At 37.9% G+C, this 24,136-nt stretch overlaps 1 protein-coding gene across 2 annotated transcripts; it reads right to left on the reverse strand.

Annotated features, from left to right (window-relative positions):
* Nucleotides 1-23,863, reverse strand: LOC131427529 (cryptochrome-1-like). 2 transcript variants are annotated; one of them, XM_058590794.1, is made up of 6 exons: nucleotides 23,710-23,863; nucleotides 22,492-23,429; nucleotides 15,085-15,353; nucleotides 2,397-2,648; nucleotides 1,434-2,331; nucleotides 1-1,372 (listed from the first exon to the last, which is right to left on the reverse strand). In XM_058590794.1, exons 3-6 carry the CDS (start codon nucleotides 15,261-15,263, stop codon nucleotides 203-205), a joined length of 2,499 nt encoding a protein of 832 aa, XP_058446777.1. In that variant the 5' UTR covers nucleotides 15,264-15,353; nucleotides 22,492-23,429; nucleotides 23,710-23,863; the 3' UTR covers nucleotides 1-202. The 2 variants fall into 2 exon arrangements, with proteins under 2 accessions (XP_058446777.1, XP_058446778.1); XM_058590795.1 differs by lacking the exons at nucleotides 15,085-15,353; nucleotides 22,492-23,429; nucleotides 23,710-23,863 and having other exon boundaries at nucleotides 2,486-2,624.
* Nucleotides 23,864-24,136: the final 273 nt, after the last annotated feature.

Genomic DNA, 24,136 nt, shown 5'->3' on the forward strand with positions numbered 1-24,136 from the left:
TAATTATCAAAAATGTTATATTTCTTGCAAGCGAACACGTTACAAACATACCAATATCATTTTGATTTTATCGTACACAAGTGCCCAGTAGCTTTCAAACCTGATCGAAGCTCAAATGAGCACTCACTTTCCTTGATCAAATATCTCTTTTTTTCATGTCGCACCATACATAGTATGTCATTCGATCGAAGTAGGCCACAGTCTAATCAGCTGTTGTTAAATTTTCATCACTATTGAAAGGTGGCGACTGTTGCATTTGTTGTTGTTGCTGCTGCTGCTGTTGTTGTTGTTGCTGCTGGTGCTGCTGCTGCTGTTGCTGCTGCCTGCGATGGTCATCTGCAATTGCACTTCGTTGCTGGTGCTGATTAGGGTGATGATGGCGGTTCATTTGCAGGCTGGATACTGTGCCAAAGTCATTAACGAAAAAGTCATCGGCTTTACCGCTGAGGTCCTTCTGATAATTGTCTATCGGTGAGTTTTTAATTAACCGGGATGACTGTTCGTTTTGTTGCTGGAACTGGTCGACCGCACCGTCGTCGCCATCTCGGTTGTAGAAATTTGCATTTCTCATGCCGTACCCGGAATCGAAGTTATCCGTGTATTCCACTTTGAACTGACTGCTGTAGACATTTTCCTGGTTGCGCTCGAATTCGAAGTTTTTATCTTCCGCCTTCGTACTGGAACCCAGCGAGATCATACTCGTATTTATTTGATCTCGCAGCGTACTGAAATGTGCATTCATCAAATCGTCATTGCTAACTCCTACGTTTGAGTTTTCTGGTTTGATAATGATGTACGCGGAGCCTCGTTGCGACAAATTATGATTGTATTGGTCATCTTGGGTTTGCTGATCGTTCGAACGGTGTTGTTGTTGTTGTTGATGCTGATGTTGATGCTGCTGGGGATTCTGAGTATGGAAATAAGCTGGGATCTGCTGTTGAAGTGACAGCGGCGGATCCAAACCGGGCTGACTCGGGTGGTAGGTAATAAATTTAGCATTGGGATCACTTTGTGCGGACGGATTGCTTCGACACAAATAGTTTCCGGAGCGGTTCACATTGGCCATGATCGTGTTCGGGCTAGGGCTATCATTCAGACTACTAACGTTCATGTGTTGCACCTTGGCTGCGGTCATCACACCGGCTATTTCAGAGCCACCCTTTTCGGGACATTCGCCGCCGTAGTCACTGTTAAGAATGCGATATTTGGCCAGTTGCTGATAGACCTGCTTAATCCGCTCCATGTTGGCCCGGCTGGCGATCGCGTGATTTACCATCGGCATGGGATAATCTTTCCCGATGATGCACTTTGCCGTCCGTTGGACACTCTCCGGGGCGTTCCACGGTTCATGGATGTAGCGTGTTGGATAGTTCTGTAAGGTAAGTGAGTATCAATAAAAGTTTCAGAGGCCTATCCCAAGCAAAAACACTCACCTTCAGCACCGGTAAGTACCGCCGTATGTAGTCTCCGTTGGGATCCGCTTTCCGGCCAAACTTCACCGGACAGTAGCAGTGGAAAAATTGCTGGAAGAACGATGAACAGGACAACCACATCCACATTCCGGCGTTCACAGACCAATCCGCATCCAGCAGAAGTTCCTCAAAGACCTTCATCCCTTCCTCCCAGGAAATCCACAAATCGCCTCGTGTTAGAAAACAGGCAACCGCGTGACGTGCCAGATGGTGAATCCAGCCTTCCTCCCGCAGTTGCGTCATGATGGAATCAATCCAGGGGAAGCCCGTTTGACCGCTAGCCCACTTTGCCAGTGCGTCCGAGTTCTGATCCCACGGGATCTGTACGCAGATCGGGTTTCCGATCATTTTATCAAAATTGGGATTTTTAGTTGCCGCACAGTAGAAAAATTCCCTCCAGAGTAACTGACCGTGCAGAGACAGAGGCGGACGGGCTTTTTTAATCTTTTTGTATAGATCTGTCAGCTGATAGTAGAACAGTCTTGTGCTCAGGCAACCGAAACGAAGGTAGGGCGACAGACCCGTTTGACTTGCAAATAACGATTGTGGTGTCATTTTGGGACGCCCGAACGAGGCTACCCAAGCCTTACGTTCCAGGTGACGTTCAAGTCGGGCCAGAGCTTCCGTTTCCCCACCAACCCAAATGGACGGTTTAAGACCCTCGGTTTCGAAACCCAGTTCCTCGAGCGTCGGTACTCCGAACTTATCATCGTGATCGTTACTCTGCGGGGTTGTACCGTTTCCGATCGTGTTCAGTGTGATCGTTTGTTCCGGCTGGGGCGGGGCATCCATCGATGCAAAGATGGCCTGAAACTGATGGTAGGTTAGCGGAGAGCGGCCGCCGTTCTTTTCGATGATTCTAGAAATTAATGTAAAAACTTTCGATTAACGGGATAAGATCTTCCAACAACCCGGAAAATATACCCTTCAAGTTCGTACAGCGTATGTGAAACGGCCGAAATAACTTCAATGCCGAGCTCCCGGCATATTTCCGAAATACTATGATCGCGTACCTTTCCGAACGGTTCGGGGTCCTTCTCGAAGCTTAAGCACGTGGTACCCCATTCTTTGAACAGCTTCGGGAGAGCGTCCGCTGGCTGGCCGCGTATCACGAACAGCCGAGAGTTGAGCTTGCGCAAGCTGCGATCCAAGTCCTCCAGACACTGCAGCAGAAATCTGAAAGTATTTGGAGTATAATAAGTTTGTTAAATAATTGTGAACGCGAATACGTATGGAAATGCGAATGTTTATTGAATTGTTCTCCTATGGTCAAGAGTGGAGGCATTTTTATAGGTCATGTTCAAATTCTAGGGATGGTCTTTAAAGAAAAATAAACTAATTTTGTCATCTTTGAGAATTTCACATCTTTGTGAGTTCAAAATATAATACCCGTATTGTAAGTGTTACACCTTAGTGAAAGTGTAGTGGCGTGAGAGTGGATATTAGAATTTAATTGGGATAAACAAAGTGAAATTGGATAACAGTAATAATAATAAAAAACAGATCTATGCAAGAAGGTGATTTATTAAGTAATTCATGGATTCAGCGTGAGTCACAGTAAACATTGCATTCTGAGCAAAAAAACATCTACTGGGTTTCCATTTTCATGTCGTAAAAGGCCATAACTTATAAACTATCCCTTCGTTTAACTAACAATTTTTCAAAAAATATTTATTCTAAAAATATCGAGAATTGTATTCCTTTCAGCTTCTAAGAATCGTTTGGCAAGATTCCGATTTCTTTTTTCTTTCTTTTTCTCGTCTTTCAGGATTGTGAAATCATCTCTCTCGAAAATCCATTGAAATTACAATGTTCATAATGTAGATGAATCTGCCTCACTGTTTCTGCGGTATGTTGAATGAAAAAGAGGCAAATACTAGATATGATTGATCATCTTTCGCCTGATAAGCGATAGTAGATCTTTAGTTAAGTTCCGTGTCACACTCCGAACTATTAATTCCATTCTCCAATTCTGTTATTACGATAAATAAGTATATTAAACGTGGAGTGCCTATTTTGTACACCGTAATTTCTGGTGAGATCACATTTTTCACCAAGCCATTTCCCAGATCTTTTTATAATTTGATGACAATGAACACAATTTCAGTATCGAACAATTGCTTAGGAAACTGTTCATTTGATGCCCATGGATGCGCAAGCAAGTGATTCGAAATAGTGGAGCACATGGATCAAGTAGGCCCAGTAAAATTTCCTCAAAAATCAGTGCCAAATGATTTTAATTATAATCTACTATTCAGTCGTTAAAAATCTTGTATGAATTAGGTGGAAAATCTCCTATTCCTTACAAACCAATTTTCTGGCTTTTCTCCACTTTTTCGATGGATTTTTCATATTATTCATATGCAATATTATAGTGGAATCAGGGTCATTTCGCCGAAAGCCATTTCGCCCAAAGCCGTTTCGCCGAAAGTCATTTCACCGAAAGGGTCATCTCGCCGAATGGGCCATTTCGCCGAATGTCATTTCGCCGAAAGCCATTTAGTCGAAACGGTCATTTCGTCAATTCCTGCAATTGTCTTAATATTATATATGGGATTGATTCAAAATAAACACAAATGAACACCCGTTGACCTTGTAAATCTTGAATGAAGATTGATACTTGTGCTCTTGAATAAAGATTGATTCATGAACCTCAGAACGGAGTTCCCAAAGAAACTTGTTGACTATTAGCCGCTAAGCATCAAAGCAATTGCATAGGTGTATTATGTATCTACCAAGCAAATGTATGTGATATTTTCCGTTTACTAAGTGAAAAATACCTAATGCGGCTTCGCTACATCGATTTGATTCATGTGCTGTCCGACCTCGCTACCACTCGTTCGAACCTAACTAAAGCAAAGGAACCTAGTTTTGAGTAGATCGGGCAAACCAGGCGGTTACAGGTTTGTATGCAAGAGGCCGACGCTTCCGACGGCGGGTCGGCGGCCAACTCAGCCGGCGTCGCCTCGGCAACTTTATGCTACCAGATGTCCCTTTCGGCGAAACGACCTATTTGGCGAAACGACTTTCGGCGAAATGCCATTCGGCGAAACGACTCCCGGCGAAACGCTCCCATTATAGTGAAAGTCGAGGCGAATAACATAAAAAAACAGAATTGTGTAAATCGGTGCAGCCATTCCTGATTCATGCACGCAGTTGAGTAGTTTTTTGAGGTTTTTCGAAATTTGTTCACTAACTCTTTTTCATACTACTTTTTCGAGTAAGTTTTACGCACAACTTTTATTTATCGAACAATTTTTCAAGCAACTTTTACTGGTAGTTTTTGGGCAGTTTGTCGAGAGTTGTTTTGATGCCGACTTTTCGAGCAAATCTTTTGCCTGAGTAGTTTTTTCGGGCAATTTCCTGAGCAGTTTATTGAAAAGTTTTTTGCAGTTTGCAGTCTTTTCTAGCAGATTTTTTCAGCAGAGTTTGAAGCTGTTTTAACTGACTGGTCAATCGGGTCCGTAAGTTGTTTTCTAACACCATCATTTAAGACTCATTTTCGCGAGAAATATTTCGAGTAGTGTTTTCGAGCAGTTTTTTGAGAAGATTTCAGTAGCTCTGTTTTCGTGTTAATTTTTATCAGTGTTGAAATGATACATGGAAATGTACAAAATTGAGTACTGACATCAAGTATCAAGTATTACCATCAGTGACAATGGTTGTCTCTTTTTCTAAACTTAAGTTTAACGTAAGAACTCGTTTTCTGGTTACTATTCGAGAGATCAGTCTAAAAGTTGTAATGACCATTTGTAGTAACAGGCGCCATTTTTTGTTAGTGGGATCGCGTATTTTTATTCAGCCGTTTAAAAAAACGGGTTTGTACTCGCCAAAACAGGAACGATAAACTGTGCTCTCGGTTGTGCCATCGACACAGATATTGTGCCTCAGACCTCTTCAGCATGGGAACGAATGTTCTCAAGTGTTTCAGTTAAAAAGAATAAGGGCATGTTCAGGAGTGTTCTAGTTCTAGATGCATAATTTATGTCAGTTACAAAATTTAAATCTGGATTTTATAACAAGAAAAACTGGCAGCCCCAGCAGTGTTTTGCTCGTGCTTCAAATATACAAAAAATAGAACGGCTTCGTAGACCAGTTTTAAATTTGACAGAAGAACTGGTCGAAAAAATAAAACTAGAATGGCTTACTGGGGATACGTTTGTTCCAGTTTCTGTTCTCTTATAGATCTTCCATATAGAACTTCTAGCTGCTGAATTTGCTCTAAGCATTACTGAAATGTGTGTTAAGGTATTTTCGACGCACTACCCTAAGCGACCGCCCCTTGATCTGTTGTCATGAAGCGAGTATTCTTCAAGTATTGAGTGTCAATTTCTCAATATTTGTTATGCATTTAAACTCGATATACTCATAAATAGAGCAATTTTTACGAAAACATCACTTCCAATGGAAGAGCTCAAATTTGAGTAACTAAGGAGTTGCTCTAAACTAGAGTTATTCCACTTTTTCTGCAGATGAGTAATTTTTTATTTTGATTCTCATTTTTGAGTAAATAGTTCTAAGCGTGCGTTGTTTTGCATGCATTGCAAATGCATTGAAAACAATACATTTAAACTTGATCATTGGTCAAATCTGATAAAATTGTGCGGATAGAAAAAAAAAGTGCTGTTTGTTGGTTACGTCACTTATACGATTATATTTCCAGAATCGGAAAAGCTAGTCATGCCATCATCGAATAATAGATCAATAATCTAATAACGGGTGCTTTTAGGTTTGTCTTTTCAATAGGGATTACTCTATTGTCTAAAAGTTGCTTTGAGCTTGAGCTTGAGCGACCACCCTTGGTTGCTACTCCGTTACTGATCGGGATTAGCTGAAATTGTTCAGGGAGTTTCTAGATGATCCGACCTGGGACTGGTAAATCATCCTTCAATGTACATTTTCTGGTAATCCCAGAGTTCATTGATCAGTACCGGCGCCGGCCAGGCCCGAACGTAGATCATCTAAGGAATGGGAAGGGATGTTAGTCCAACACTTGTTGTTACTAGAGGCCGTATATACTACTGCGCACTCCACAAGTGTCACGGGAGAAGGATATTTGTTAGTAAAAATTTCAGTATTGGTATTATTCGCGCGCGACTCAGTATGTTCCGGTTTCAAGATGCTCGGATGCACCACTAAACTAACTGACTTCCCGAGTTAACGTTTCAACAATATCCTATATTGAAGTCCCGGGAAGTCTTGAAACTGAGGAAAAATCTGCAATACTATCGTGCAAAGAATAAAAACTTCCCTATTATTTATAAATGAAATTACAAAATAAACAAGTGAATAGGATTTAGACAAAACAGTTGATTCATTCACCAAACAAAGGTCAACAGACCTCACGCGCGTCCTGATCCTTTATTATTTCCACTTTATTATTTTAATTATTCAATGAAATTATTAATTGGTTATATTGGTTGATCTGGGCAGCCGGCTACCGAAAAAAATATTAATTTATTGTTTAAAATATTAATATCAAGCGTATTTTTACTATGTATTCAATATACCGATATATGTTATCTCTGTTATTAACTTTGTAACATCAACGGATTTGCGCATTAGTTGATTTTTATCATTCAATTTACAATCCTGAAAGACAATCAAAAACATGGAAGAAGAAAACATTCCAACCAAAACTTTTCTCCGAAGCTAGACGGAAATTGATAGGTAGAATGAAGAGATAATTTAGTAAAATAGAGTAATCAGAAATGTACTATTTCAAGCAGTTAGATATTGAAAACATCTAATAACTGAAAGGAAAAAGAAACTCCTGCAATTGTCGCCTTTTACGACATGGAAGCAGGAACCCAGTGAATCTATTCTTGGTTCATTTTTTTTCCACCGGATTCCACACGGCATCTAGGCTGATACTGTCCGGAGAGAGCTAATAGGTACTATCAATCCCCTAGTGGACCCCAGCCCCTGATAAGTGTTAAATTTTTTGTAGTTGAAATATTTATAAAACAGGCAGGAGGACTTTGTTATCGTTCCGGAAGGTAGTGGAACGTTTTGAAAGATCGGGGCGAATAGTCGAGTAGATGGCAGTAGTGTTTATATAGCAAACTTGAAATTTAAACAGAATTTTGAAAAAAATGTTCGAGCCTGTATATTTGTTATCTGTGGGATGATTAAATTGACATTCGACCGAAGATAAACTCAAGATTAGAATGTCCCATACGATCAATTGAGAAATGTTGGGTCAGTAGTCGTGAACCTCAGTAATAATGCAATTTCATTGACCCTTCGTGAATAAGTCTCGGTTGATTTTTCAGAAGGCCGTAAGAGCAAATGACAGTTTGTCTTTGTTTTCTTTCTCTTCTACTAATAACCAAGTGGTTTCCACGTTTATCACTCAACTCTTTGAATAAAATGAAACCCGAAACTTTCAACAGAATTGTGAATTCCAAGAAAATCTTTATAATCAATAATCGAGAAAGTATTCAAAGAGAAACTGTCACTTGCTCTTGCTCTTGTCTCCTGAAAAATCAACCGAGAAGTGTCGACTAGCTCCCAGCGTTGCCATTACTCAAGATTTATCTAGCAAATGCCAGATTTTTCTCGTTTCGACAGATTTTACAAATTGCACCAGATTTTGTCAGATCTCAACAGATCTTCACGGTGGTGATACCTTTTCTTTTGCTCACTGAAAATGAAACCCTGTCAAAGTTTCCTTGTACATAGTTAGGCACAGACAAGTCTAGATAAATTTTTATGTCAGAGATAGATTTTTGAAAAAATAACATGGCAGCTCTGTTAGCTACGTCAAAATACCACACTCAGAAAAATCCACACTTCAATGCTACGTGAAAACATATGTGATTTTTATTCATAAAACTTTTCTTGTGATACTTATGTGAAGTATAGGTAGCACAGAATGAACTCATGAACTCTTAGTCCACATTTGTATTACATAATATCTACGTGACTTTTGCGTTGATTCTAAAGAATAGTTTGGTGAAATTTATACGAAGTTCATTTTAATTGTAATGTAAAATAATTTCATCTGAACTTACTTTTTACCAGAATTTTACGTAATAGCCAAATTATTTTAATGTAATTGTTACTAAGTTCTTTATTGAATCTTAAAAACTAAATAGTATTGCGATTCAGTTTCGTATTGTTTTGGTGCACAAATTTACGTAATTCCAATTGGTCATGCAAATAAGATGTTGATGGTTGGTTTCGTAGAGCCATTTCGTAAACTCAATAAATGGTACATTTAATTATAAATTTTACTTCTGATTCATACTAATATTAGATCTGAAAGTATAATAGAAATTAGCTAGACTTCATAACTGTCGATAAAACTAATGAGCAATTGTTTACCCTAAAATCACTGTAATAAATACCGTAGAAGGGTCAAAAAGGATTTGAAGTTCAAATAAGTACGCGACGCATAAAAGATAGGTGACAACAGTAATAATTCTGACATACGGTTCATTTCATATTCAATCATGATCTGATGGTTGTTAAGAAGATCACTTAAACTCCGATGAGAAAGCCATTTTTGGAATCTATGTATTTTTCCACATAAGATTAACGTGTGGATTTTTTTGAGTGCATGGAAACAGAACAAGATACACTCAAAAAAATCCACACGTTAACCTTATGTGAAAAAACACGTAGATTCCAAAAATGGCTTTGTCATCGGAGTTTACGTGATCTTCTTAACAACCAGCGGATCATGATTGAATATGAAATGAACCATATGTCATAATTATTGCTGTTGTCACATATATTTTATGTATCACGCACTTACTTGAATTCATTTTGTCATGTTCATTTTGTGCTCGCAATATGGCGTCAGTTGAAAAACCTAGAACAAATAACATAGGCCAAATCCCTTTTGACCCTTCTACGGTATTTATCACAGTGATTTTAGGGTAAATAATTGCTCATTGATTTTATCGACAGTTATGAAGTCTAGCAAATTTTTAATACACTTTCAGATTTAATATTAGTACCAAGCAGAAGTATAATTTATAAGCGAATGTACCATTTAGTGAGGCTCTGCGAACCCAATCCTCAACAACTTATTTGCATGACCAATTGGCATTACGCGAATTCTGTGCTCCAAAAATACGAAACTGAAACACAATTCAATTTTGTTTTTTTTACAGCGGAGTTCAAAAAGCAAAACCTCTAGATTGTGTTCCAGCACATCAATCACATCTTGAACTACTAGTTCCAGCTGAATGCATTCCTTAAAGAGAACAATGTTTGCTTCAGTTTAACTGCTCCGGAGAAAGGATTTAGGACAATGCATTCTGTATTTTTAAAAATTTTCGCAAGTGATTCAACATGTTATGTTATGTAAAACAGACTATGTAATCTATTAGTTTTTAATACCAATATACATTATTGAGATTCAATATAAAACTTTATAGTAACAATTACATGAAAATAATGTGACTATTAAGTAAAATTCTGGTAAAGAGTAAGTTCAGATGAAATAAATTTTACAGCACAATTTAAATCAATTTTGTATAAATTTCACAAAAGTATTCAATAGAATCTACGAAAAAAGTGACGTAGATATTACGTGATACAAATGTGGACTAAGAGTTCATGAGTTCATTCTGTGCTATCTATACTTCACATAAGCATTACACGAAAAGTTATATGGATAAAAATCACATATGTTTCCACGTAGCATTGAAGTGAGGATTTTTCTGAGTGTAGAAAAGAAGCAAACATGTCGATAGTCCCACGAAAAAAGGGCCTAACTGCAAACTTTCTCTTTTGATTATTACCGAGCCATTATTGCAATTTCTCTAGTTTCCAAAATAAATCGAAAGCTTGTAGTTTTACCTTGAAAGTTTTGCCAAGAGTGACGCGTCAAATATAAAATCAGTTCGTTAAATCGTGAAAGAAAAAGTAAATAAAGAGAAACTGTCATTTGCAGTTAGGCCTTTTTGTCGTGGGACGGTCGATATGTTTACTTTCAGCACATAACAATTTCTTGCTTCAATTGATTTTAATGCTTCGCGAGATGAAACAATGACAAGCTAAATACATTTCAAACGATAATTCTAAGTAATTTTTACTTTATACTGGATATGCAGTAAAATTACTCAATATCGTACATACTGTAACTTGATATTGGTTCAAACATAAACAATCATTGTCATAGTTACGACGCATGTAACGATCAGACGCTTGTTATTTTGCTTCAAAAGACTGAAACTGACAGTGAACTGAGTTCATCAAGGGGTCCTATTCAAATGATACATGAGAAATCGCAGACCAACGGCAAAAAATTCGATATCTTAATAAATAAATAGAAGGATTTTTATAATTTGTACAGCATGGAAAACGTCAGTATAGTTTGTGATGTCCTACATAGTTCGAAAAAAATCTTGTGATATTACATCTTATAAGATGCACATAAATGGAGCGTCGTATTTCACACAAAATTTTATTCAATAACATGTGATATTGTGTGATTTGAAAATTACATGGCTTGAATAGGAACGAAATAAAAAAAAACAAAATATCAACAGCAGCAGCGCGACTTGAACCGAGAAACATTAGATCACAAGCACATAGATTACTAGACTGAACCACAGAGCTCATATATGTTCATTGAACAATTGATAAAAATACATAAAAAAATAGTACAGCGACACTTGATAACCGAGTGTAAATTATATTCGGAGCGTGTAAAATTCTGTGCGAGTGGAATATTTCGTCATTTGAACAATTAAGTATTTGTGAATTGTATCGTTTATAGAATTTTGTCACCTGTAAAATTCATAATTTTTTTCTGTGTATTTATTATTGTTTGATAAGTATGATAATTTAAAATAAAATCTATATTACTGCATCCCATGGAACTATTGAATGTAAATTTAACAGTAATAAATAAGCATCTAAGCATATATGAAAACAATAGAAAACAATTTGTACCATAAATTCAACTTGTTGAAAAATTTACCTGACTCTGCCAAAAGGCGCTTATTGAATTTATTCAATAGGCTTCTTGAGGATAATATTGTCCCACATGACTGGAGACAAGTAAGAGTTATTGCCATTCAAAAACCAGGGAAACCAGCCTCCGATCACAATTCGTATCGGCCGATTGCTATGCTTTCCTGTATCCGGAAATTGTTCGAAAAAATGATTCTGTTTCGTCTAGACAATTGGGTCGAGACTAATGGCTTACTTTCAGATACACAATTTGGTTTCCGCAGAGGAAAAGGAACGAACGATTGTCTTGCGTTGCTCTCAACAGAAATTCAAATGGCATTTGCTCGTAAGGAACAAATGACATCAGTTTTCCTAGACATCAAGGGGGCTTTTGACTCAGTTTCCATAAATATCCTATCTGAGAAGTTGCATCAGCATGGTCTTTCACCGGTTTTGAACACCTTTTTATATAATCTATTGTCCGAGAAACACATGTATTTCACACATGGTGATTTGTCGACAATACGATTCAGTTACATGGGTCTTCCTCAGGGCTCATGCTTAAGCCCCCTTTTATACAATTTTTACGTAAACGACATCGATAAATGTATCAATACATCTTGCACGCTAAGACAACTTGCCGACGACAGCGTTGTGTCTATTATAGGACCCAAAGCTGGCGATCTGCAAGGGCCGTTACAAGATACCCTCGACAACTTGTCAACATGGGCTCTTCAAATGGGTATCGATTTCTCTACGGAGAAAACTGAGTTGGTTGTATTTTCAAGGAAGCGAGAACCAGCACAACTACAGCTTCAACTAGGGGGTGAAAACATAGCTCAGGTCTTCACATTCAAATATCTCGGGGTCTGGTTCGACTCCAAAGGCACCTGGGGATGTCACATTAGGTATCTGAAACAAAAATGCCAGCAGAGAATCAATTTTCTTCGCACAATAACCGGAACTTGGTGGGGTGCCCACCCAGGAGACCTGATCAGGCTTTACCAAACAACGATATTGTCAGTAATGGAATATGGATGCTTCTGCTTCCGATCTGCCGCGAACACCCATTTCATTAAACTGGAAAGAATTCAGTATCGTTGTTTGCGTATTGCCCTAGGTTGCATGCAATCGACTCATACGATGAGTCTCGAAGTGCTCGCGGGCGTCTTACCGTTGAAAAATCGATTCTGGGATCTCTCATACCGATTGCTTATCCGATGCGATATCTTGAATCCGATGGTGATTGAAAACTTCGAAAGGTTAGTTGAGCTTAATTCTCAAACCCGTTTTATGTCCTTGTATTTTGATTACATGGCTCAGAATATTAATCCTTCTTCGTTTGTTTCCAACCGTGCTCATTTCCTGGATACTTCTGATTCTACTGTGTTTTTCGACACATCCATGAGAGAAGAGATTCGTGGAATTCCGGATCACATACGCCCTCAAGTGGCCCCTAATATTTTTTATAATAAACTAAAAACAGTCAACTGTGAAAAAGTGTTTTACACTGACGGATCAAACATCAACGAGTCCACAGGCTTCGGTATCTTCAATCAAAACATCACCGCTTCTTACAAACTCAGTGATCCGGCTTCAGTTTACGTCGCAGAATTAGCTGCCATTCAGTACACCCTCGAGATCATTGAAACCTTGCCCAAAGACCATTACTTCATTGTCACGGACAGTCTAAGCTCAATAGAAGCTCTCCGGGCAATGAAGCCAGAAAAGTATCCCCCATATTTCCTGGGGAAAATACGGGAACATTTGAGAACTTTATCTGAACGGTCTTATTCAATATCGTTAGTCTGGGTCCCTTCGCATTGTTCCATTCCGGGCAATGAAAAGGCAGACTCATTGGCTAAAGTGGGCGCATTAGAAGGTGATATTTATGAAAGACCAATCTGCTTCAATGAATTTTTCAGCATTTCTCGTCAGAAAACTCTCGAAAGTTGGCAAACTTCATGGACGAATGACGAACTGGGACGATGGCTACACGCCATTATCCCTAAGGTATCGACGAAACCTTGGTTCAAGGGGATGAACGTGAGTCGCGATTTCATTCGTGTTATGTCGCGGCTCATGTCAAATCATTATACATTCAACGCACATCTCCGGCGTATTGGGCTCGTGGAGAGCAATCTCTGCACCTGTGGCGACGGTTACCAGGACATCGAGCATGTCGTGTGGTCGTGCGTAGAGTATCGTGACGCCAGGTCGAAGCTACTGGAATCCCTTAGGGCCCGAGGTAGACCGCCTGAGGTTCCGGTTCGGGATGTGTTGGCGAGTCGGGATAGTTCATACATGCTTCTCATATACCAATTCCTTAAACACATTCGTATACAAGTGTAATCTATTATATCTTGCAGAGAAAGTTCCTCCCATTCCTCGACGATATTTTAACTATGACTAAGAATAATCTCCAACTGCAGGTTCGACACTAACATCCGCCCGATTCTATCGACCCCTCGTCCTGTCCACCATCTTCATTGGAACTAACTAGATCTTTTTGTTGTCACTAACTTTTCTGTTCTCCCTTTCCCCGTCTCTTCACCATCTCGTTGTCAACTAATTAGATCTCTGTCGTTTTCTAGGCATTTCGTTCCCATATCCCCTTTTTACCCCGTTTTTCTACAATATTTACTAGTCTATGTCTCTTTTATTCTCTTCCGTAACATAACAATCAACCCCAATGGAAGACCGTTCCAATCGATGACCAGCATGCGGGCCACCCGCCGGGTCTTCGTAGCCTGGGGGTGTTTCCCGCGGACCCATACGGACCAAAGGATGCGGCCAGCATAAATATTTACCAACGTCATCTGGAAGACACACGCTATATTCAGTTCATCAACCACTACGGATTGCCAGCTGTAGACTGGTTTCTCGAGAATAGACAATTTCAACACCAATATTACAGTTTTATATTAGTCGTTAACTAAAATTAGAAAAAGCCGGCATCTTAGAGCTTAAGCAGTGTGCCTAAAAAATATAATTGTTGAATAAAAAAAAAAAAAAATTTGTACCATAGTAATTGCATGTATTCTACACATCTGTTTGCTATTAGAATTGTAACATTTAAAACTCAGCCCGACAGCATCTGTGTCCAATCGATGCCACTCCAATTACTCAGAAGCCAACCAACGTAGCGTAGCTCGAAGCCGAACACCCTAACGGAGCGAGAATCTACAAGTTGTTTGCGCCAACGAAATTGTTCACATTGTCCAGCACGTGACTGATTTCCCCTCGCTAGTGGTTGTAGTTGAGGTATATAAACAGCACAATCGTGGTGTGTCGTTTGGTCGTACCGGCTTTTAAATAGCCAGTACCTATTAGAAAAAACACCAATGAAAGTGATAAGTGGGAGAGTAGGTGAAGCCCTCCATCCCCCATTCCTCCCTCTGTTGGAACTTGATGGCGGTGGTGGGAGGAATTAATTGAATTGGTACCAAACAGATTATACACTAGTTGCGATGTACTAAGCCGAACAACACTACTTGGGATCTTCGTAATATATGTACATAGGTCAGGAATAATAATTTTAGACGTAGATACGGGGGTGTCGTCTCAAATTTTAGTATTGTTTTACTTTTTTTTAATGTTAGTGAATCCCAAAGGTGCAAACAAAAAACCATGACGATTTCGATAATTTATACAAGCAAATGTGAATAATGCTAAAACAATTTGTTGTTTCGAACCTTACCTCCATTTGTTGATGCCCACGTTGGAGCTGCCGGCGAACCACGGGTCAATAATGAACACACACCGAAACGTGGTAGCATTCTTGAGACCCTCGCGCAAGGAAGGATTATCGTGCAGGCGAAGTCCTTTCCGAAACCAGTGGACAGTATGTTTCTGCTGTTGCACGGGTTCATGCTTCATGTTGGTCGCTGTCTGTGGACCAATACCTCCGGAGCTTACTACGGCTTCACCAGATTTGCCGGTTCAGGTTTTGCTGATTTGTCATGCCCACTGTGGAGTAGAGAGGGAATGAAATTGTTTAGTTTTGTATCTTTCTATTGGACCTAAAAATGAGATTGATGATTTTATTGTACAACAAATTTCGCTTTTGTTCATCTTTCGGGTTGTGTTTATTCATAGCAGTGTTTGGACTTGTTTTCAAATAATAAATCAGATGTTTTACGGCGATATGTGACAATGGATGAAACATGGACCCATCACTTCACTCCGGAATCAAAACGATCATTATCTAAGTGGGGTGCTGTTGATAAACCTCGTCTGAAGCATCCCAAAGTACAACAGTCAGCTGGGAAGGTTATGGCTTTAGTATTTTGGGATAAACATGGTAGAATCTTCACCGACTACAACAGCGATTTGATGCATTGCGTTCGAATTTAAAAATCAAGGGAAAACAACCTCGTATGTCAAAGATAAAAACACTGTTTCACCAATACAATACACTGTTTCCTAAAAACATGATCTGGCTAAGGTAACTCTTTTAAATTGTCAGGGATCTACGAAAGAGGTTCGGAATGAATGGATGTCAGTGAACGGTGAAGATTTGATTTGATTATATCGTTTATTTATACCCGGCTTTAACCTCGTTACGGTCGTTCGCTGGTGGTGAAGGTATCGTTTAAGATGGTATCCACTTATGCCGAAGAGATGGAAGCGAAAGCCAATACTTTGAATAGAAAATATTTCGCCATAATTCTTGAATACTCGATTTTTTTAATGAAAAAAAACGACATTCTTATCTTGTTATGGCATAAAAATGTTGTGTTATTATATAAAAAATTATTACTAAAAATGTCAATAAAATAAAGGGTCATAATTTTGTTGGTATCTTTTTGGCAACACTGTTTTTGAAAGATCACGCGTGAATCGTGTCTTGTGTCATTGTCAAACTTGTTCAGTTAGATATTTTTATTTACAAAATTCTTTAAAACATTTGATAAACTGATCGGTTGGTGAAAGCTCGCATAATTTCTGCAAAACAAAATGTTTTCTTTATGTTTACCGAAAACCTTCGTTCAAAAAATCCATAGATCAGCAAAATTAAATCAAAATGTACAAGTTAATGAGTTGAATCAAATGTTGTTTTCGCATGAAATTTACTGAAACTAGCTCAGTTCAAACGTCAGGTGCTGTCAAATCCATCAAACTGGTTTGGGTTTTGCTTGATGCGAAAATGCCATAAAACTGTAAGTAAAAACAAACGGCCTATTTCCAGCCACAAGAATTGATTTGTTTCTAGAAAAAAATTTAATTATTTTGAAGGAGACATTCAGAGCGGTTAATTACTTTATTTTCATCATTTTCATTTTCTAAAGCAATATTGTGATAAAACCAGCGCAAATAATGACGCGAACTATTGTTATGGAGGCAATTGAAGATGAATATGCTGACAATTTCAACAATTCAAAGCAAACAAAATCGTTTTGAACTTTGAACACGTGATGTATTCGACATGAACCTTTTTTTTGTAAAACGTTGTTCAGAAAAGGGGATCGGGTCATTTCGCCGAATAGGTCATTTCACCGAAAGAGACATTCCACCGAAAGGGTAATTTCGAATACATTATATTATTATTTTTTGAGTTATTATGCCTTCTGATGTGGCGCATTCACATAACCGAAGCTGCCGAGGCGACGACGGCTGAGTTGGCCGCCGACCCGCCGCCGGAAGCGGCGGCCTCTTGCATACAAACCTGTAACCGCCTCGATTGCCCAGTCTACTCAAAGCTAGGTTTCTTTGCTTCAGTTAGGCGGTAGCGAGTTCGGACAGCACACGAATCAAATCGATGTGGCAAAGCCGCATTCGATATTTTTTCACTTAGTAAACGGAAAATACCACATACTTTTGCTTGGTAGATACACCTATGCAATTGCTTTGATGCTTACCCACTTAGAAAAAAACGTTCAACGGTGGTCCTTCATTGGTCCAATACGTTGGATCATTGGTCCAACGGGACCTTCGTTTGCCGATTTTGAAACAGACCGTTGAACCGAATGCCATTTTTTTCGTTCAACAAACCCGGCAGACAGAGGTCCATTGTTGAGCCATTTTTAACATGAGGAGTTGGAACCACGTTGGACTAGTTTTACTGCAGAGTTTCTGAAGTTTTCTCCACTTATTTGTTTAAACTAACAATACATACCTGCACAATACTTCTACTTCACGTAGAATAACAACAAATTTTCTTTCTATGTAAAGCTTACATTTAATTTTCACACTATTTTTGCAAGAGAAAAAACAACAACAAACCGTTCCAGCAAATTGAACGAATATTTCGTGCAATATGTCGTTCAACAAGCGCTCAAAAACCAACAAAATTGAACGGCCTGCTGAGAGGGTAGTGGGTAATAGTCAGCAAGTTTCCTTGAGAACCCCGCTCTGAAGTTCATGAATCAATCTATATTCAAGAGTACAAGAATCAATATTTATTCAAGAAGTGTCAACAAAACGGGCGTTAACGTATTATCATTAATTTGTGTTTATTTTAAATCAATTCCAATTATAATATTAAGACAATTGCAGGAATCGCCGAAATGACTTTCGGCGAAACGGCTTTCGGCGAAATGACCCTGATCCACAGAAAAGTACGCGAACCTCTAATATGAATAAAAAAATTAATTCAAATGTTTAGTTTTAATGAATACAATAAGTAAACATCTTGATTACAAGTCAATCAATTCGATGCATTATTCAGATATATCAGAGTTCAACTTCGGAAAATATCGTTTGAACGGGAAGTCGACCTTGGCGATGCTCGATATGTTCGCCATGTTGAATAGTTTAGCACAAAATAAATTTTTTATCCAAACGTGCATCTATAGATGCTTCAAATGGAATTTTCCCACCTTCACCGGTTTCTGTACAGTAAAATAATGAAAATGAATCATAATTCTATCGTTTCATAGAGTGCCCCCCTTAGGCGAATTGAAGTTAATTAGTTTTTTACGAAGCTTTTTTTGAGGCACTTTACAAACTTTGAAATTTCGTAAATAGCCTTTTTTGGCATTTTCGACTCAAAAGGGGAGCGGGTCATTTCACAGAAAGTCGTTTCGCAGAATAGGTCATTTTACCGAAAGGGTCACTTCCAATGCATCATGTTATTATTTTTGAGTGTTATTATGTCTCCTGGATAATTGATGTGGCACAGCCACATAATCACATGAATGATTCGTTAGGCGAAATGACCCTTTTGGTGAAATGGCTTTTGGAAAAACGACTTTCAGCGAAATGACCCTGATCCCTCAAAAGCAGTTTTGGGAAAAAAATCAAATTTCAAAAATTGTGTCTTAAATTTCAGATGATTCTCAGATAAAAAAATCATATATCAGAAAACTCACTGAAACACAGTTCACTACACTAGCGAACATTCTTCTTGATGTTATTTAAGATAAAAGTTCGCACATTGAATATATCTGATATGATTCCCGAGAATTCGGGAAATGATTTTTCATGACCAATTTTCCAACTCCCAGCTGTGAATGCGCGTAGGGTGATTGAAATAAAAATAAATGCTAGATTTTTGACTCTTGCAATTTGATAATCTGTTGATAAGTGGATCGATAGTGGTGATACATTCGAATTTTTTTTTGGTACTACCGTGGTGTTATAGTATATTCTACCACCCCGGTAGTTTCTGTGATAATTAATCACAAAGCATGTTATACAGCTGATTAAAAAATATAACCTAATTTAGTTTGAATATCTTACGCCGAAATAACAGGAGTGCAGGTTATTGCTAAAACGTCAAATTCAAACGCGTTAGTCAAATACTGCGCCTGCATTTGTTCGAGACAGGCATAGTCCTGCGCTCCTGTTATTTCTATAATTCAAATTAATGCTAAATAACGTTTTATTGTTAAATAATGCAGCGTGATCAACCAGCAGGAATTTAAACAGCCTTTCGTCGCTATTATCACTACTTAGAATGTGGGAATAATATTGTTGTTCATATTGATCACCCTACGTGCATCAAAAATATCGCAGTCATGCAGTCATCTCAGTTGCAAATTTATTCAGTAGATTTTTTTATTGATGAAAATAAAATAATTTAATCTTACACGAATCACTTCGGTGACGTACTGAAGCCACCGAGAAGAGAACAGACATCCAAGCTAGTACAAACTTTTTCAAGAAAACTGTGTAAAGCATACATGCCAAAGTCAGTTAAAAATCCACGTTGCGCATGAATCACCATTGTATGAAAGCTCGAACACAAGAGTCCATATGGGATTATTGGGCTGCTCGAAGCGTCTCTACAGGAGAGTTGCTATTTGGTGATTGCTTTTTAAAACAACCGTTAAATTTCTTACACCAATTGAAATCTCTACTTGGCTGTATGTTCTCTGTGCAGAAGCGTAGTAGAAATTCTGCATCGAAATATCATCGGAGACTTTAGACTCCCTTTCGAGTATCTCTTTAGCGATATTTCTGTGGGTGAAATTTCGTCATCAAGTTTCGCTGACACAAAAAATCACTTGTGAACTTCGAGGTTCAGTGTTTTGTGTATGTTTGTTTCATGAATGAAAATGTCGGAAGAGAATTTTTCAGTCACTGACTTCTGTAAAGTCTCTTGAGCTGATTTTTTTTCACGATATTGCCACGAAACTGGAAAAACGGTAGCGACAACGGCATATGAAAAATGGAACCAAGAGAAGGAGGGTTCGTCCGAAAATTTTCATATCGGCAGTAGTTATTTGCAACGATTTTTTCATTTATTCCATAGCACGAATAGATATCAGCAATAAAAGCAACCTCGGAACAGAAGAAAATCAAATTCAAAGTGATTACTATTACATTTTTAGTGCAAACTACGACTAAACATGGAAAATATTCAGAAATGTGAAAAATTGAGTAAGGTTAGGATTTTTCGGACCAACATTTTCTTTAACAGAAACCAGAATAATGTTGATTCCTCGAGTACTAGAATGTTTAGCGATTGAGTACTATTTATTTTGAATACTTAATTTGTTATTTCCGAGTATTAAAAAAATGGTATTGAACCAAGCATTATGCTCCATTCTAAATAAATGTTAGTTCCCACACAATAAATTAAGATCAGTAGAAACTTTTTCTTCCACTTGTACTATAATTTTTCAAATGAATTTTCCCGTTTCAACAAGAAATCGTTATAAAGGTGAAATAATTGAAAATGTTCCTATCGATTTGACAGCTCTTGCTGGAACTATCATTTCTAAACAAGCAGCGCCTCTACATTTCATTTTAGCGTCTTTGTGCAAATAAAAATGCGATAATTTTTTAAAATTCACTCGAATGTCTTCAAGGGGACGAAAGGCGTAGATAGTACTTAATTTTGACCAGTTTACTTGGATCATGAACGGCCCCTTATTTCAGCTCATACTTATGGAATGAACATGATTCTTTTTTTGTTTGATTAGTTTCTACTCTCACCGGATTCGTACATAAAAAAATAGAAAAAATTGTCGTAAAAATGGGAAAATCTAGCTATGTCGATATACTTTTCAAGCCATACCGCAAGCAGGAGCAAAAGTTTTGATTTCGTTTACCAGAACTAATATGCAATGTGTGCCATGTAATCAGTTAGATGAATAATATTGGTCATCGTGGGCGTGAGTTAAGCGAATTATTATTGAACTAATCAATGATACGATTCTGCTGTTGAAACAATGAGGACAAATAAAGAGATGTTTCTAACATTTTGCGTACAAATTATTTAGATAGGCATAGATAAAAAATGACAATTAAATGCAAGGGTTAGATGATGAATAGCGTAATAGCTTGATATTGGTATTTTATGTTACTTTTTTGTATTCTCAGATCGGTAAAGATAAAGATCGAAATAAAATTTAAGCGAGGTTCCCAAGGAACCTAAAGTTTCACAGTATGAGAAAATAACTACGTGCTTGCAGCTGTAGAAGAGGAATTTTTGGCAACTTGAGGATGCAGAACAAGTTATGAGCTAGCTTTCTTGCTGCGCTGAACTAAAGTTCGTTCAGTAGCGTTGAATGAATTTTTAGTTATGGGTAATTACTTGAAAACGGGCGGCTTAGGATACTATTAATTAACTTTGAAAGTAGCTTAAGACAAATCATTCCCTTTTTCAGATTCCCAATTTCAAATCATAAATATATCTGGAAAGGTTGTTATTAAATTATAATAGTTAATAGCATGAAATGTATCATTTCGATATTCTGTAATCGGTTGGTCCAAAAGATGAGGAGGTTTTATGCCTACTGGAGACAGTTATAGATTGATAATAACTTATCTCCACTGGGCTTTTCCCTGCTCCATAAATAAAGAAAATAAAGAAAAAACATGGTACTTTAAAATTGTTAGTAGTGAGATCTATTGTCCCTGTTTAATGCATTGGCTCAAAAGAAAAGACAGCTGGTATATTCACTCCACATATTCATTATAACAAAAGTATTGCACATTTTTCATACAATTTTGTTTGATATTGATTCTCAGAACATAACTCATAGCCATATGACTATTAATACGATTATTTGCCGAATTCAGTGTTCATGTATGAGTGAATGGACACTAATTGGATAAAATGATAGTTTTAACTATTGAACGTAAAAGAATTTTATCGCTAAACTTTTATTCGAGAATTGATCCTGTGATTGCAATTCTACGAACATTCATCAAACATGACTTTGTCGAATAACCAGACTAGCGGTGAAACATTTTTTGGACAACCGATCTTAGAAAAAAATTCTTTCCGATAATCTCCAAGGATTTGCCAATGAATTTTAAACGTGTTTAGTGTTCAATTGAGCCTGCACATCTGCTATCTATGCTTAATGCATTCGAAGATGACAAATATTTTGGAAACTATAGTGTTATCCCTGCGTTCGTTACAACTGTTCATTGTAGGTTAAGAAGTCAGAGAAACGTTAACGACATTAACCGTTAGACCACTCTGCCGTACGAAAAAAAGAATCACAAAAAAAATTTAGGCGAGACGAAGTTCGACGGGTCAGCTAGTTGTACATAAAAATTTAGTTCATTTGGGGAAGCATTGTATTAATTCAAAAATCCAAAAAAAAATTCAATTGTCTGACTCGATATTACATTTAATTAGAGTGCTAGTTAACAGAGAGAAATTTCGAACGATTTAAAAGAAAGACTGTACAGATTATCGACTTACTTGTGCTTGTTTATGGTGCCTGCTGTCCAGAAGTATATGTATTGTCAACCTAATCCGATAAGGTCAACAATTTTCAGGAGGCCAATACACATTAGTCCTATTAGTCGAATAGTTGACTACTTTCCGAGCTGACAGGATGCCGATTGATCACGTTGTAACTATTTTTTATCCATTTGGAACCTTTTCACTGTTCAGTTTTTATTGGTAACGTTTAATTTACATATAGTTAAGTGAAGATTTGCAGCTGATGCTCTTTCTGTCACATTACACATCAAATTTACAATAAAAACATACATTAACGTATTTAATAATGGTTTCTTAACGGGTCATAAATTCGTGGTATTTCAAAACTTTTTAGACACCATAATTTCGAGCCAAAGTTCACACTAGAACACGGTATTATTGGTTGCGTAATCCTCGTCACAAATCGTTATAGTAACCAGTAAACACAGTATGCGGAAAGTCATTCGTTTCGCACTGACACACAAGAATTGTTTCAACGTAGAACAAAACTATTCGACGTTTGCACCAATATATATATATGCGGTTATTTTCTGCAACGAATTCACTTTTCCGGGACTTTTGTTTTTCGGTGAGACCACACTTAGTACTTGTTGCACGTTCTAAACACCTTCCGTAGAATGCTACTATTCTAGTACTAAACCGTTTTCAAAACGTTTCATTGCACTATAACCGGCATCGGTTATCTCACACAGCTGCACTTCCGAACTGCAGTTACTGCAAACACGAGTCCAGTGCATCGATGATTACGATCTGTCCCTGTAGGCTGGAGTGATGATTTGCGGGATTGCTAGTGGACTAGTCGACACACTAAGCTAGTCTAGCCTCTGTTCACACTTGGAAAGCACCTCGCGTTGACGGCACTTTGCTGCATATTTTTTTTTGCTGATGATAACCACTTTTGATGATTGCAGTTCCTTGTATGGGAAAGAAAAAAAAAGATTGATACATTTTTCATGGTATAACGATTGTGAATGGGTGGATTACTAACTCAGAACTTTGTACTAAATAATATGAATATGAAGTGTTAAATATTCGTGTTTTTATTTGCTTTAATAGAACTATAGAACAATCACATCTAAATTATTCAATTGATTGATACATCATGGCATTTTCTTTTCAAGAAAAATAATTCACTTTTACAAAATACAAAATTTCAAACGCTCCCAAAAACTTAGAACTTTTCAAATATACTACCTCTTTTGATGTAAAACAGAAAAAACGTTCGCCGACCGAATGAGAAGGAACTCCTTCAGTGAGCACATTCCAATGCCGACTGATTGACTGACTGACTGACTGAATTCCGGCCTCCGGCACGGCCAAGCCATAAGCTTCACCGAACTGGCCTCCACCCGCGTCGCATATTTTCCTGATAGGGCTTCGAAGGGGGCGCCTGCTGTGCGCTCGCGACCAAACACGCTTCCATCCAGGAAGGTCTGTTTTTTATGTGTGTGTGACAATGTGAGGGCACAGCTATACAAATGTACTCTATATAGAAAAATTTTGTCTCAATATAACATCTCACCACCCTGTTCCACCGCACTCGACGATATTATGCAATTGTATGGAAATGAAGGGTTCTTGCAAGTTAAAGAAAGAATTTACGTAATTTATTGGTGGGATA

Source organism: Malaya genurostris, chromosome 2 (genome assembly GCF_030247185.1).
Source record: "Malaya genurostris strain Urasoe2022 chromosome 2, Malgen_1.1, whole genome shotgun sequence".
NCBI lineage: Eukaryota > Metazoa > Arthropoda > Insecta > Diptera > Culicidae > Malaya > Malaya genurostris.

What these genes read in the sequence shown, in the direction of transcription:
- LOC131427529 (XM_058590794.1), bottom strand. Translation starts at nt 15,263, where the DNA reads ATGAAGCATGAACCCGTGCAACAGCAGAAACATACTGTCCACTGGTTT. An exon ending in ACGCTGTACGAACTTGAAGG is followed by an intron (nt 2,332 to 2,396) that starts GTATATTTTCCG and finishes ATTAATTTCTAG; the next exon opens with AATCATCGAAAAGAACGGCG. An exon ending in GGTACTTACCGGTGCTGAAG is followed by an intron (nt 1,373 to 1,433) that starts GTGAGTGTTTTT and finishes CTTACCTTACAG; the next exon opens with AACTATCCAACACGCTACAT.